At 41.6% G+C, this 14,967-nt stretch overlaps 1 protein-coding gene across 1 annotated transcript in view; it reads right to left on the bottom strand.

The window, feature by feature from the left end:
* The window catches only part of GUCY2F (guanylate cyclase 2F, retinal), a 138,217-nt gene that overhangs the window by 121,936 nt on the left and 1,314 nt on the right, over positions 1–14,967 (bottom strand). Inside the window, exon 2 of the mRNA XM_027963150.3 lies at positions 3,329–3,630. Coding sequence (XP_027818951.1) covers positions 3,329–3,630 — 302 coding nt within the window. The remainder of the gene's footprint in view (positions 1–3,328; positions 3,631–14,967) is intronic.

Here is a 14,967-nt window from a genome sequence, read left to right as displayed (position 1 = left end):
AAGTAATTTGCCCAAGGGTAGACAGCTAGCAAAAGGAAAAGCTGAGATTTAAACCAAGTTTGTCTAACTCTTTACCATACGCTCTTTCTGCTATACTGCTGCTAAGTCACTTCAGTCGTGTTCGACTCTGTGCGACCCCATAGAAGGCAGCCCACCAGGCTCCCCCGTCCCTGGGATTCTCCAGGAAAGAACACTGGAGTGGGTTGCCATTTCCTTCTCCAATGCATGAAAGTGAAAAGTGAAAGTGAAGTCGGTCAGTCGTGTCCGACTCTCAGCGACCCCATGGACTGCAGCCTTCCAGGCTCCTCTGTCCATGGGATTTTCTAGGCAAGAGTACTGGAGTGGGGTACCATTGCCTTCTCCATTCTGCTATACTAGCTGCCTTTAAAAATACCTTTTAGCAAGGTAATTTAAGGGAAAAGGGGTTTTTGTTTATCAGAGATGCAAAAATAATTATCTTACACTTCTACCACTCTTTGGTTATGAAGGTAAAGCCAAGGCACCTGCAAAATGGGGGCAGAAATGCATCTAAACAAGCTTTCTTTATATATAAGCTTTAGAGTCTTTGTTTTCGCTCTATTTCCTTGTCTAAAGCAGAGTACAGGCTGCCTAGCAACCAAACTAATGGTGTCTTTTTTTACCTTAATTACCTTATGTTTTCCACAGCTCAAAGAGACTGGATCAACTACTAAGAGTAAAAGGTCTGAAATTTTTGTATCAAAATATCTGCTCACATACACATATTACACACACAGATACACACACCATGTGCGTGTACAGACACACACACACACACACTTCTTTATATTTCCCTCAATCCTGTGATTAAAGTAAAAAAAAATGATTTAGTCTTGTATCTATATGATACCATATCATTGGATAAAAAGTACAAAAATTCACCATCTGGTTGCTCGCCTGTGAATACACCAAACAACTGGTTTGAGCAACCATTCTTGGCAATCTGCAGGATTCTTGCCACTCTTGACCAAATCAATGAATTGTTTTTAATAAATATATGTGTGTCTCCTAAAAGAAAATATTTATTATAAACATATCAGTGGCAATAAAGTTCAAATCCAAAACTGTTAATATCTATGCTAGTTACTTTTTTTATTAGAACAAGAATCAGCAAAATCTTTGCTATCAATACTCAGGACAGAAAGAGATAAGAAAATCTAAGCTTGACCTGAATCATTTATTCAGATAGAAAGGCAATGCACAGAATAAAGGAATAAATAATATACACAAAAGAGAAGATCATGGAGAATGTGTTAGGCACAATCAATTGCCTACAGGACAGCCTTCTTCCTTGCTAATGGAATCACAATTTTAATTGTGCATACTTTTCCAGCAACCATAGGATCAGTCACAATGGTCTCATTCTTCTTTCTAAATTATTTAATTTAGCATGAGTATGGGACATGACTGATCAGGAAAGTGTGGGGAGAAGTCTGCTTGAAGAGATTCTTGGCAAGATTTCCTCACTTTTAAAAAGAGACACAAGAAAGGGACATTTCTCACTGTGTTGTAGACAGTTCCACTTGGATGTGCTGTCCGGAACTGTAGCAGTCATCTTGGGACCAGGAGAGTAACCAGATTATGAGGGCAAGCCAGCATGCTATGGTTGTAAAGTAAAAAAGTGAAAATAACCTGGTTCACTGATAATGTCATTGAACAGCTGAATTAACTGACCCTAAAGTCCCCATATCTTAAAAAAAAAAAAAATTACTTGGGTTATTTTGTGTTGAGCTGTTAGTTATAGCCAGAACATTATAACTAATACAATATGCTAGCAAATGCTAGAACTTTTCAACTTATTTATGTGCCACTCTAAACACTTCTCGGAGAAGGCAATGGCACCCCACTCCAGTACTCCTGCCTGGGAAATCCCATGGGCGCAGAAGCCTGGTAGGCTGCAGTCCATGGGGTCGAGAAGAGTCGGACATGACTGAGTGACTTCACTTTCACTTTTCACTTTCATGCAGTGGAGAAGGAAATGGCAACCCACTCCAGTGTTCTTGCCTGGAGAATCCCAGGGACAGGGGAGCCTGGTGGGCTGCCGTCTATGGGGTCACACAGAGTCGGACACAAGTGAAGTGACTTAGCAGCTAAATACTTCTAAAAATGAGTGCCTTCTATGTCTGGCCTCTAACCTACAAACAAAAACTCCCTCTGTATTTTTTCTCATGTAACTATCTTTGGCCTCCCCATCTTCCTCTCATATTCCTTGTCTTCTTTTTATTTCTCCCTCTTTGTTTTCGTCTTGTATCCATTTTTTGATCCATTTTGTTTTTGTCCATTCATTTCTCTGCTTTCTTCCCGTCTCCACTATTTTTTCTAGTCCCTCTGGCTGTGATTTGAATCTGCAATATTTTTTTACATATACTCATCTACACATATATATCTATATATTATTTCTTATATATTGTTAGGGAGGAATTCTTCCCCATTCCCAAAGATTCCTTTCATATACAGACAGCCCTACTAGCAAAAAAAAAAAAAAAAAAAAACACCTAACTTCTTCACCACCTTACTCATTCCTTCCCACAAAGGAGGAGTGACTTTGACTGGTCCATTTGGAAAGAGAATTAAACATGTATATCCCAGGCCATCCTAACTTCTTTCTCTTAGGAGTGAGCTCCCTATATGGAGTACATACTCCACTATGCTCTTCTAGGTTACACATTTAAATGAAAGGCATGCCCTCATGGGGCAGGAATATAGGGGTCTGGAGTCGGACACGACTGAGCGACTGAACTGACCGAACTGAACTGAATGCTGGTTACTAGATGGAGAAGGCTGATCAATCTTCAGATTCAATAGTGGGAAACTCAAATGCACATAGACAGAAGCTGTATTCCCCAATACCAGCTTTATCAATAATAAAGCCAGTATCTTCTTACATACCAGCTCTTATTGTTGAATTCATCAGAACTTGGGTCAGAAATAGGATTCATTTTTACTAGGCTCCTTTGAACAGCACTTATATGTATGTGTATATATATATATATATATATAAAATATGTATTTTAGCATAGTATATATTAAAGTTTTGTGTCCCTATTCTTAAACACATTTTGTTTCTTTGTCATGGTTGTATGCTGTCATTGTGGGTAGCTTGAAGAAAAAAAAAATAAAAATAAAAACTCCAATAATGTGTCTTTGTTTTACAAAAGTTTTTTGCAAACAAAAGGTGTTTTTAACTTGTGTGCAGTTGCCTGTTATTGACTGCGTTTCCTCAGGAATAGAAGCACTTGATAGGAAAAATATTTACCTTCCTGATGTTTGAGTTTTTCTGATCATGATTAATTTGTGAATCTGCACTTACTTGATCTGACTCCAGCTTCTCAGGAACTTCACCTCTAGCTGCTGCCTCCGCAAAGGCTTGATAGAAGGTCTTTTCTTGGGACTCTACTGTGATGGTCAACACAGCATCATAGGCTTCCCGGAGTTTTGGGTTGTTCCTTAGAACCTGGTAGGGGGTATGCTTATAAGGTAAACTGTAGAGCAGGGTGTCATAGGGAACAAAGACATAGGTGCCATCAGTCATTTGCAGATCATGAGCCCATTCCAAGAGATGCGTCTGAGTCTCTCCCCCAATCAAAGTCGAATGCATACACATGATGATTACTGAAACCAACAAAGCAGGGAGGTTATGGCGGCAATATGTTAGTAAGATACAGAACTAAACACTACAGATTGGGAGAAACAAATAAATGTACTATAACCAATTTGTAAATGATATCTATCTTATGTCTTCAAGATGAGCAAGATGTTGAAACCTTGAGCTGAGGCTGAGGTCTTTTCAGGGACTCTGATTAGGCAATAGGGAAAAATCAGATATGTCTACAGGCTGCAGTGTCTAACACTAGATGGGAATAAGAACAAAGATACCAAGTGGGAGGTAGCATAATGAAAGGCTTTGGAGTTGGAAGACCTAGGTTTATATCCTAATGTCACCACTTACTAGCTCTATGCCCACCCTTAGGTAAGTTACTTAACCTCTCTCTGCCAAAATATTTACTTCAGGGGATGATAGTGATGACTGAAGGAGGAATCCATATAATGGGCTTAACACACAGTGCTCAATAAATGGTGTTTGTGTGTGTTAGTCTCTGAGTCATGTCCAACTCTTTGCGATCCCATGGATTGTAGCCAACCAGGCTCCTCTGTCCACAGGAATTCTCCAGGCAAGAATACTGGAGTGGGTAGCCATTCCCTTCTCCAGGGGATCTTCCCAGCCCAAGGATCGAAATGGAGTCTCCTGATTGCAAGCAGATTCTTTAGTGGCTGAGCCACCAGGAAGCCCTCAATAAATGGTAACTATTAGTTTACCTAAGAATAAGATACCTAGAAGAAGATGGGAGATTTTCCCATAGGCACTGTTGCTTTTTATTGCCTACCTCCTACAAACATACATTCTAACAGATGTTGACCAAGTGTTCCCACACTTACCAAGGCCATTATAGAAAATGAATGGCACTAACTCATACTCTGCTATAATAATATTACAGGTGATCTGTTCAATTTTTGAAAATCCCACTTCCTTATAATTGGAATTACTCTGCATTCACTCCAATTCTTCCTAGAATTATGAAACTATGTTGTTTGGCAAGGCTATGCTAGAATAGAGTGGATTGGCCACGGTTGAAGAATGGCAGCTAGATAATGAGACTGAAAGTCTTATATCCAATTTCGCCCTTGGCATGCTAAATGAGTTTAGTTTAAGTCCACTTGTGCTTCAGCGCCCACATCTTTAAAATGTAGATTCCAATGCATTTCACAGGTACATTGAGTGGTTTAATTAGATAATGCCTGGCAAGTACTCTGAGCTCCTCGAAGAAAGGCAAAGACCCTACTGCCATTGGTAAATATTAATTATACATGCTTACACGGAAACTTTAATCTCAGGAACTGAGTATGCTTAAACTACGTTCAATGACTGATGTTGGGCATTTACATATTGCTTCCTCTATTTTCAAAAACCTTCTTTGCAGTTGTTAAGTATCCCCAGAAAATTTCTTCTTTGAGGCAGAGCTAGTATCCTTCATTTTTTAGGGCATACCTAGTAAGTTATGAAGTTGATTTAAACACCAAACACACACATCCACACACACACACACCATAACTTGAATTTTCAAATGACCTTTAGCTCCTTCAATATTATTATCCTGAGAGGTTCTACATATATTCTGATGCACAAACTTTCCATTGAATACTCTAGGGATATCTCGGGAGCTAGTTCATGAGCCACTCAAGGAATTCAACCTCCCTGATTCATAATCACACATTGTATAACGGGGAAATTGAGTGAAAGGGAGGTCTGACAAGGCAATGATTGGATTTAGAAGAAAAAATAGGACCAAAGGTCCGGAGGTCCCTAAATTTGGCTCCACCATTAAATACGAATCACTGTGGTCAAGTTAGTACAGTCACATATCCATTGAAGGGGAAAACTGAGTTTTGTCAGGTGCTTCGGGTAGCTGGCCAGTTCTTCCAACAGTATCTCTGGCAAGTAGGTTAGTATTGGCATCTTTCTTCTACAAAGACAGATTAGTTGATGAGACCAAGGTTACCCAAGAGAGATAAAATTTATTTAATTCACTTGTGCATGCATGCTGAGCTAAGTCTACTGCTTCAGTCGTGTCTGACTCTTTGTGACCTTATGGACGTAGCCCGCCAGGCTCCTCTGTCCATGGGATTCTCCAGGCAAGAATACTGGAGTGGGTTGCCATTTCCTCCTCCAGGGGATCTTCCCGACCCAGGGATTGAACGGAGGTCTGTTATGTCTACCTGCATTGGCAGGCGGGTTCTTGACTACTAGCGCCACCTGGGAAAGGAATATTAAAATTACTTCACTGAATGGAAAACATATAAAACTAAGTGCTTCGTGTTGGTTAAAATACAACAAATATTTTAATGTACACTATGTGTACGGGGTGCTGTGGTGTGCCAGCCAGATGCAACCTTCAGTAATGAAACATTCTTTCTCCTAGCTTTAGGGAATGTTTGGAGATAATAACTGATACCTCCCTGGGAACTAGCCTCAGGTGAGGAGAACCACCTTTTCCAAAATTGTATCCCCTCAGTAGTGTACTGGAGCTGGCTCATGCTGGTTCACAAGAGCCAATGGTTATATTTTCAGGGATTTTCTGAGCTAGTTAATGTCATGTTGGTAGCTTGAAATTGGCCATGGTGGGCATTACAAAACCATGGGAATCAGCAAATGCTACAAATCAGGGCTTTTCCCTCCTCCCCCATAAACTGGCTGTTAAACAATTACTATCACACTGTGAAATGAAAATATCTCTTGCCATATTAATCAGCAAGAAATGTCACAGCCATCAGCGATTTCTGGCCTCCAAATGTGAGTGAGGGTTCCCAAAACTGCAATCCACCGGATGCTGCCGCCCCCAACCGTGATTGCTGAGGAGCTGGGAGAATGCAAGAAGCAAGGTGAACAAGGAAACAGGACGGCCCAGAAGGCTGCGGTGCATATGAAAGGAGTGAATTCAGCGAGCCCAGAGGCTTGCATCTTCCCACACACAGAACGCTAAATTCCTTCACCTGATACCTGATCTTTCACGATCAGACTGCCTGCTCCCCTTGTTGCAAACTTGTATATAGCCTGACTTCCCCTCCTGCAAACTCCTCTGAGCAGTTTTGTCAGGGCTACTGAGATGCTGTCTCCCAGGCTCGGAGTCCTAAACATTCCCACCAAATAAAATAACTCTCTACTTTCAGGTTGTGACTGTCTTTTTTAAGTCAACAGCACTACATGCCTTTCTCTGCATCAGCCTGTGCCCAGTTACTGGTCAATATGGAGGCATAAAAGCCAACACTCCTTAATTCTGGACAATTCTGAAAGGCCATCCCAGCTCCGGAGTTCCCACTGGGACTGGCTGGGACCTTTGTTGTGGCTGCATGACAGTTTAATTTCTCTCTTTCCAACCCTACTGCTGTCTCTCCTTCACAGACGTTGTCCTTGAAAGCAATCACCCAATAAGCTTCCTGCAGACAAGTCTCCATCTGCCATACTTTTTTTTTTCCAGGGTACCAACTTATGACACTGGTTTAGATCCCCACTGTACACTGAACTGACGTCCATCATGGCACTTACAAGATGTATTGCCCTTATTTATTATGTCAGCCTCTACTATGAAACCATGAGTTCCCTGAAGCAAAAAAAAAAAAAAAAAAAAACCTGTATTTTATTTATTTCTGTATCCTGGTACATAATTATGCACCAAGTATACAATGAATATCTGAAAATTTCAGAAGGAGAAGTTATAAACTGGGTATCTTTTGTGGGTTCCTTGAGATGTGAGACATGGGCATTTCAGATCGTTAGTATGGAGGAACAATTCAAAGGGATATTTGCTGGGCAAGTAGATACTAACATGCCTGTCTTTAATGCTTGTGCCATTAACTATGCTCAAGACCTTACCCTCAACCTGAACCTCTACTTTTAATTTTCCTTTCATTGGCCCACACGGAGGTCATTTCAGGCAAAGAGTCAGAATTTTTATGACTGGAAAGACTCTTTGAGACCATCTACCTCCTCTTACTCCCTCATTATTTTACAGATGATGAAATGGAAGACTCAAGAGGGAATGATCACATTATACTCTATTTTTTGCAAGGTAAGACTTTGCTATTGAACATGATTAAAACAGAAAGCATAAATACTGAATTCAAACAACACCATCTTAATTTAATAGATTGTGTGCTTCGTGAATAAGGATTTATGGATGCATCTGTTCTACATGATTATTTTACTAAATAGCTTTATTATCTCAAAATGACATTCATTAAAATGGGATTTTACCTGTAAGTTGTCAGGAAAGGATTAGTAGACAGAAACCTTAAATCCTTGGCAAGGTCTAGGTCAACAGGTAATCACTGAATAATATTAATCTGTAAGTTTCCGTCCTGATTGTTAACTGTCAAGCCACTCTATCGCCTAAACAAGGACCATAAAATACATCCTCCTGAGATCCCATCTCACCAGGATATGATACTAGCACTTTCTCTGAGCCACCTGAGCCCCACTTGAGTTGTCTAACAGCTATGTCTTCATACTGTGGTACCCACTATGGCAGGGTGCTCAAAACCCTTCAGTGCAGCAGCAGGAAATGTCATGAAACTCTAGAAGCTAATTCCCAAGTCACTCAACTCCTACTTCTCTTCCTATATTAAAATACTCTATTTAATATTTCCTTGAGATATAGGAACTGTGTTTCTCCAAAAGCAAAGTTTATTTCTCCCAGATTCCTGGCTATAGAGTGCTTGGTGGAGGAACCTGAGCCCAGTCTCACACCTCGTGAGATGAAAGTGTTTTCACTAGCTAGTGCTGAAGAAGTTCTTAGAAGTCCTATTCACACTGTGAATAGCCTAGAACACTGAACCTACAACACTGCTCCCAATCCACAGAAACCCTCCGTTCTACTGTCCTTGATTTTCATTTTAACCTTTTGTGACATTTCCTACCACTAGCATTCATCTTAATCTATTTCATGTTAACGGATATTGAGAGAGATGGGAGAGAATAAGCAGTCAGAGTGGGAAGGGAGTATCCAGTGTGATTTATCCCAGGTCTCACATTCCCCCAGGATTCATACCCATGGGGCCACAGCCTGATAGAAGTAGATTCACACCATTCTCCTCTCAGCTCTCCCCCACCCACTCTATAAAATGGATACATAACTAGAATCTGCATGTTTCCCAACCACCACCCCAAAGTATGATTCAGTGCAGGATGCCCTCAAAACCATACTTTTAGAACACCACAGTACATGATGTATGGCTATTTCTATCAATTGAGGATGCCACACACATTTTTAGCCTTAAGTCCTGAGACCACCACTTACATACCTGCCACCAGTGTTGAACTGGTTCAAGTAGCTTAGCATGCTGTCAGACACATATTACATTCAATGGCCATTCTGTCTGTATTAGATCATGCTTTTTCATACCCAGTAAAACTGGTATCACCAGTACTTTTACTGCCTTCACGTTACTGCCCAGCTTACATTTTTAATATTCATTCATATCTTGCAACATATGTTTTTTTCAACTTTTCCTAAACTGCTATGCAGATTTGTGTATGTGTGTGTGTATGTTCAGACACACACAAGAGTTGTGTCCGACTCTTTTGAGCCCCATGGACTGTAGGCCACCAGGCTCCTCTGTCCATTGGATTTTCCAGGCAAGAATACTGGAGTTGGTTGCCATTTCCTTCTCCAGGGAATCTTCCTGACCCAGGCATCAAACCCTTGTCTCCTGCATTGGAAGGCAGATTCTTTACCACTGAGCCACCAAGGAAGCCCAAATGAGGGCTTTTAAATGCAGGAAGCCTAGATGTTTATAGATTTTTCTCTTGGGCTGGGTCTTCAATAATTATATCATCACTGATAGTGGACCCATTCATGAGAGCAAGCTGTCCTTTCACCATTCACATTGATTAACATTTAACTATACCAAATTCCCTATCAACACTAAGGTTCTTGGTCATAGTATTATACTATCACTATTACTACTTTAGGAAAAATGGGATAATGTTTATCACTTTGAGGCACTTAAAAGAATTTCATCAGTGGGCACAAAAGTTAAGAGGGAAAAATGGAAGGGCTGAATTATACACCATGGAACACAGGATCTCAAGTGAGTATGCCTTAGGGGCATTCCTCAAGTACACAAGAGGCCGTGGAGCTTAAGTCTTTTATTAAACCAGTGATTCTCAAAGTATGATCCCCAAACCATCAGCATCAGCACTACCTTGAGCTGGTTAGAAATGCAAATTCTAGGGCCCTATTCCTGGAGAAGGCAATGGCAACCCACTCCAGTATTCTTGCCTGGAGAATCCCAGGGACAGAGGAGCCTGGTGGGCTTCTGTCTATGGGGTCACACAGAGTCAGACATGACTGAAGCGACTTAGCAGCAGCAGCAGCCTCCAAATTGCATCCATGAAAGTGAAAGTGCTAGTCACTAAGTCCTGTCCAACTCTTTGCAACCCCATGAACTGTAGCCCATCAGGCTCCTCTGTCCATGGGATTCTCCAGGCAAGAATATTGGAGTGGGTAGCCATTCCCTTCTTCAGGGGATCTTTCTGACCCAGGGATCAAACCTGGGTCTCCTGCATTGCAGGCAGATTCTTTACCAGCCTTCGTCCACTCACTAGTTACGTGGTATTGGGCAAGTATTTAACCTCTCTTAGACTCCAAAGTCTCACCCATAAGGTGCATTTAATAGTAATTGGCCTTACTTTACAGGGCTGTTGCAAAAATTGAATGAGATGGTCCATATAAAACCCTTGCAAAATGACCAACATATAATAAATACTCAATAAATATTAGCTTTTATCATTGTTGTCATTATTACTGGTGTGTGTGTGTTTTTATTTATTTATTTTTTTTATTTTTTTTGGTGTGTGTGTGTATGTCAAGAATCTTCAACAGATAGTAGAGGCTGGCCAGATCCCTGACAATTAGGTAGTAATAAGGTATCTGATTTTGGAAGAACAAGAGAAGGACATTCTGACAGTGTCCTAGTTACTGAACATCATATTGTAACTAAGCATTCCCAATTTGGAAGGATTTAAAGGAATCCCCAAATGGTTCAACAGTCTGGTAAACCCAAATTGAAAGGATTTCACAATCAGCCAAGCATTGATAGGCAAAAAGGTGAGAAGAAGGGAGGAAGGATTGAAATAGCCATTTGAAAAGTTCTCTAAAGAGCTTTTCAGTGGGGCCTCCTGCTAGTCTTTGTGAGAATTAGCAAAAGAACTTCTGGGTAATTGCAATTCCACAGGTGCTCATCCTGTGAGAGATGCTTTTTCCTGCCACTGGATCAAAACCTCCAACAGGACTCATGGTTTAAGGAGTGGAGAGTGAACGAATTTTGGCCCTTATGTCCACTCAGCTAGGTCCCCTTGTGTAGGGCACAACTTCCATAACCACACACAGCAGCCCTGACCATAAATTGAGGCCTTTGTCTTTGAACAATATCTCTCCTTTATGACTTTTTCGGAAACAAAGATAAAAGGAAACGAGCTGACAATCTGGGAGAAACGGAATACCGACTCCTCTAGGACTTCATTTACCCCATTCTTTGATTTTAGTGATGTCTGTATCTACCTACTTGTTATGTGAGGTCCACAGGTGTTGTAAAACTTAAAAGAGAATACCTTTCTCCTGGATAACCCAGAGGATTAAATGACATTATCTATATGCAAATACCTTGTAAACTGTAGAGTTTTCATTGTCTCAGTGGCAGCCTCTAATAACGCCCCCACTGTTTCCCCTTACGAAAGCCCATAACCATTATTATTATTATGATCATCTTTACAATTAAATTTTATCATTGTCTTGCTTTCGTTTAAGCACAATTTAGACCGGTTTCTAAGAAAGCCACTCCTTCTGACTCCAGTAAGGTGCCAGTGAGCACTCATGCTTATGCTCATGTTTAGTCACTCAGTTGCGTCTGACTCCTTGCAACCCTGTGGACTGCAGCCCACCAGGCTCCTCCGTCCATGGGATTCTCCAGGCAAGAGTACTGGAGTGGGCAGCCATTTCCTTCTCCAGGGGATCTTCCCAACCCAGGGATTGAACCCATGTCTCCTGCCTTAGCAAGCAGATTCTTTACAACTGAGCCACCCAGAAGCCCAGTAAGCACCAGAAACATAAATTTATGTGAAAGAGAAGTGGCATAACAGCCAGTAATAAGCTAGCTTTCTCTACCCTCCCTCCCCACCACTACGTCTCACCGCCGCCACCACTGCCACTGTCCCGTGGGGCTGTGGTCACTGTTATTGTGAGCAGGTCAGATGAAATCAGTCTTCCAACTATTTCCATTACTTCCAAACATTGCCAGTCCTCTCCAAAGGAAAGGATCCCTTTCTACTATATTTTGTACATCCCAAAAGGTCCTACCCTGAAGGTTTGTTTGGGGCTCCATAGTGTTAAGAAGTAGCTTCATATCCAGCAGAATAAGGAAGAGGCCAGGTCCTGCCTTGCTCAGTCCTTCTCAGCTGAGGTCACCACGAAAACCTTAGTGCTTTTTCAGTTATGATAGTTAACAGCTAGGAATACTATTACAGTATTATGCTATACTGTATAAATACTATATACAGTATTACCATATTTCTAGTCCCAGTCAAAAGGTGCTAGAAAATCAGTTAGAAATGTCAACCACAAATTGGCACTTGTCATGGGTGCTTGCCATCTACCTCTACAAGGATTGAATCATGTGCCCCTCCAGCTGCTGACCTTCAACACCCCTTGAAGGAGTTCAGGGTGGAGAGCAGAGATGAGGCACTCTGTGCTCCAGGAAACTGGCAGGACAGGTCCTCAGATAATTTGATATTTTCAGGAAGCTAACTTTATGAGCTCAATTCTTGTATCTCATATCTAGAAAAGCACTAAAATCATTCACGGTGATGGCTGTTTCTTAAGACTAGCAGAGGCTTCCCAAGACCAGCAGAAACTTTCTACAAAAAAATATGTGCTTGATTGCATGTACTCCTCCTTCACCAAAATCACATATACATTGTCCTTTCCCCCTGCCTCTTTGGAGCAGTTTCTCAGAGATATCTGAGGTGCTGTCTCCCAGGCTGCTGTCCTCATATTGCCCCAGATAAAACTTAACTCGCAACTCTCACACTGTGTGTGTGTGTGTGTGTGTGTGTTTTAAAGTCAACAGAGATTTGATCTAGGATGTGCTGAATCTGGTGTACTGTAACTGTTCTCCCTTGTTCTGTTGGCCCAATCCATACTCATTGGGGCTTCCCTCATAGCTCAGTCAGTAAAGAATCTGCCTGCAATGCAGGAGACCCGGGTTCGATTCCCGGGTCAGGAAGATCCCGTGGAGATGAAAATGGCAACCCACTCCAGTATTCTTGCCTAGAGAATCCCATGGACAGAGGAACCTGGCAGGCTACAGTCCATGGGGTCGCAAGAGTTAGACACGACTTAGTGACTAAATCACCATCATACTCATTAGCTTCCAACTCAGTTTCTCACCAGATCTCCCATTCTCTGATGGGACCAGAGATGTGCCCTGAACCTCAGGCTTCGTGGCTAAAGTCCCAATACTCAATTTACATTCATACTCTGAATCCTGCTTCTCATGCTCCTATTGGCTGGTGCACTACTCTCAATGATCAAGTGGACACTAAGTTTACCTTAAAACTCACTCCTCTTCTGCAAATCCTTCTACCATATCCCACCCACCACTCAGGTCGCCCTCAGATACCAACAACTATCTGTGCCAAGTGTGAGTACCACACACTCTTGGCTACTGCACACCAAACTGCCAGAGGTCATACTCAGACCACAGATCAACCAATGGCTCAGGTTCCCTGCATCCACTCCCAACCTACCCACATTCTGATTCATGTTGCTGAGGTCCCAGCATGCCTCATCTGAATCTGCCTGTTTTGTCAGAAACCCAGGGTAAAATCCTTGCAAGCACAGCTTTGTCTTCACTCACTTTGTCTTTCTGAGTCCTTACTGCACTTTCTGTTGCTTCTCTCCCTATTCAGGGTCTTCCTTTGCTCCATAACCACATACCGTCCTCTCTAGGTTTCCTGGATCCCACCTCCATTCTGCCCCCATCTACTCTCTCACCCCCATCTTAAAATTTTCATTCCCTTAGTGAGCTGATCCACACTGTTATACAGAAAACAATCTGATTAAACAAAGTCATATTAAGAAAAAATACCTGGTAACTTAAAGTGGGGAAAGTTTATTTGCATTTTCATGAACTTGAAGCAATGGTTCTTGACTCTAGCTTTATTTTGCAAGCACCTGGGAAGCTACTTAGAGTATCTTTGCTGGGCCCTCAACCACCAGAACATCAGGATATCCAGAGGTGGTACTCTGGCTCTACTCATTTTGAATAGATGTCCAGGTATTTCCAGTGTGCAACTGGAGTGAGAACCATTGACCTAAGGGAACGAATCTCTAATAGCAGGGCAATAATAAGCGTATTTGCTACCTCCCTGCCTCAAAAGAGTTGTGGGTGCTGAGCACTCAATCCTAACTTCTCTCAGTCTGAAAACCCAAAGAGCTTTGGGGCCTGGATTTATTTAACATTTCATGGTAGGGAACAAAATGTCATTTTAAAGAGTATACTATTTAGAATGGGTGGGATGTGAAATGCTCATGGAATGTAAACTTGCAGGAGACACTGGGCTTCATGAAGATTTGTAACATATTATAAAGTTATGATATTAAATATGTTAGCTTGTTTCTGGCATGACTCCTCCCTGGAAATGGTTGTATATCTTTGAAAATAATTTTGTGCTCTGCTTTGAAAGTATCAGGCTCTATTATGAAGTAATCAGAGCCACACTGATTGCTTAACATTTATAGGATCTTGTAGACTGGAGCTAGAAGCAGACTACTGTACTTCCTGGAACTAAATATTCTTGCCCTCATCCTCCCAAAATGATCATAATTAAGGTCCAATACTGGAGATACTCAAAACTTAAACTGAGCTTCTGGGTTATAGGCCAGCCCCAAGCTGGACCATTCTCTAACAAGTGCATTGTTATGTTAAGGAAATGACTGGGACCAGGACTAATCCTAGAAGTAATCAGTTTGACAAGTAGTTTCTGAGCTATCTGTCTTAAAGTGATGGAATGACTGCAGTAGAGGATGAGCAGTGTTCCCACAAATCACTGCTACTTTCCAGAAAAAGGTAAGGTGGAGATTAAACAATTAGAATAGAAAAAAAAAAATCAAGACCCAGTGTCACAAGGGCTTGCAGTAAGTATATGTAAAACACATCCATCTGATTTAAGAGGACCAGGAATTATCCTCCCCTTCCCCAAAATGCACCCAACTCGCCCTCAGTCAGTGGGTCAGTCCTCTGCTTCACAGTTGCTCCATGGTCTCTGCAAGAATCATCTTTGAACAGAAAACTTCTCTTGGAAGGGGAATGGTTACAATTTGGGTAGGTTTCTCA

This window comes from Ovis aries, chromosome X, assembly GCF_016772045.2.
Source record: "Ovis aries strain OAR_USU_Benz2616 breed Rambouillet chromosome X, ARS-UI_Ramb_v3.0, whole genome shotgun sequence".
In the NCBI taxonomy this organism is placed as follows: Eukaryota; Metazoa; Chordata; class Mammalia; order Artiodactyla; family Bovidae; genus Ovis; species Ovis aries.
This window is presented reverse-complemented; position numbering and strand designations above follow the sequence as displayed.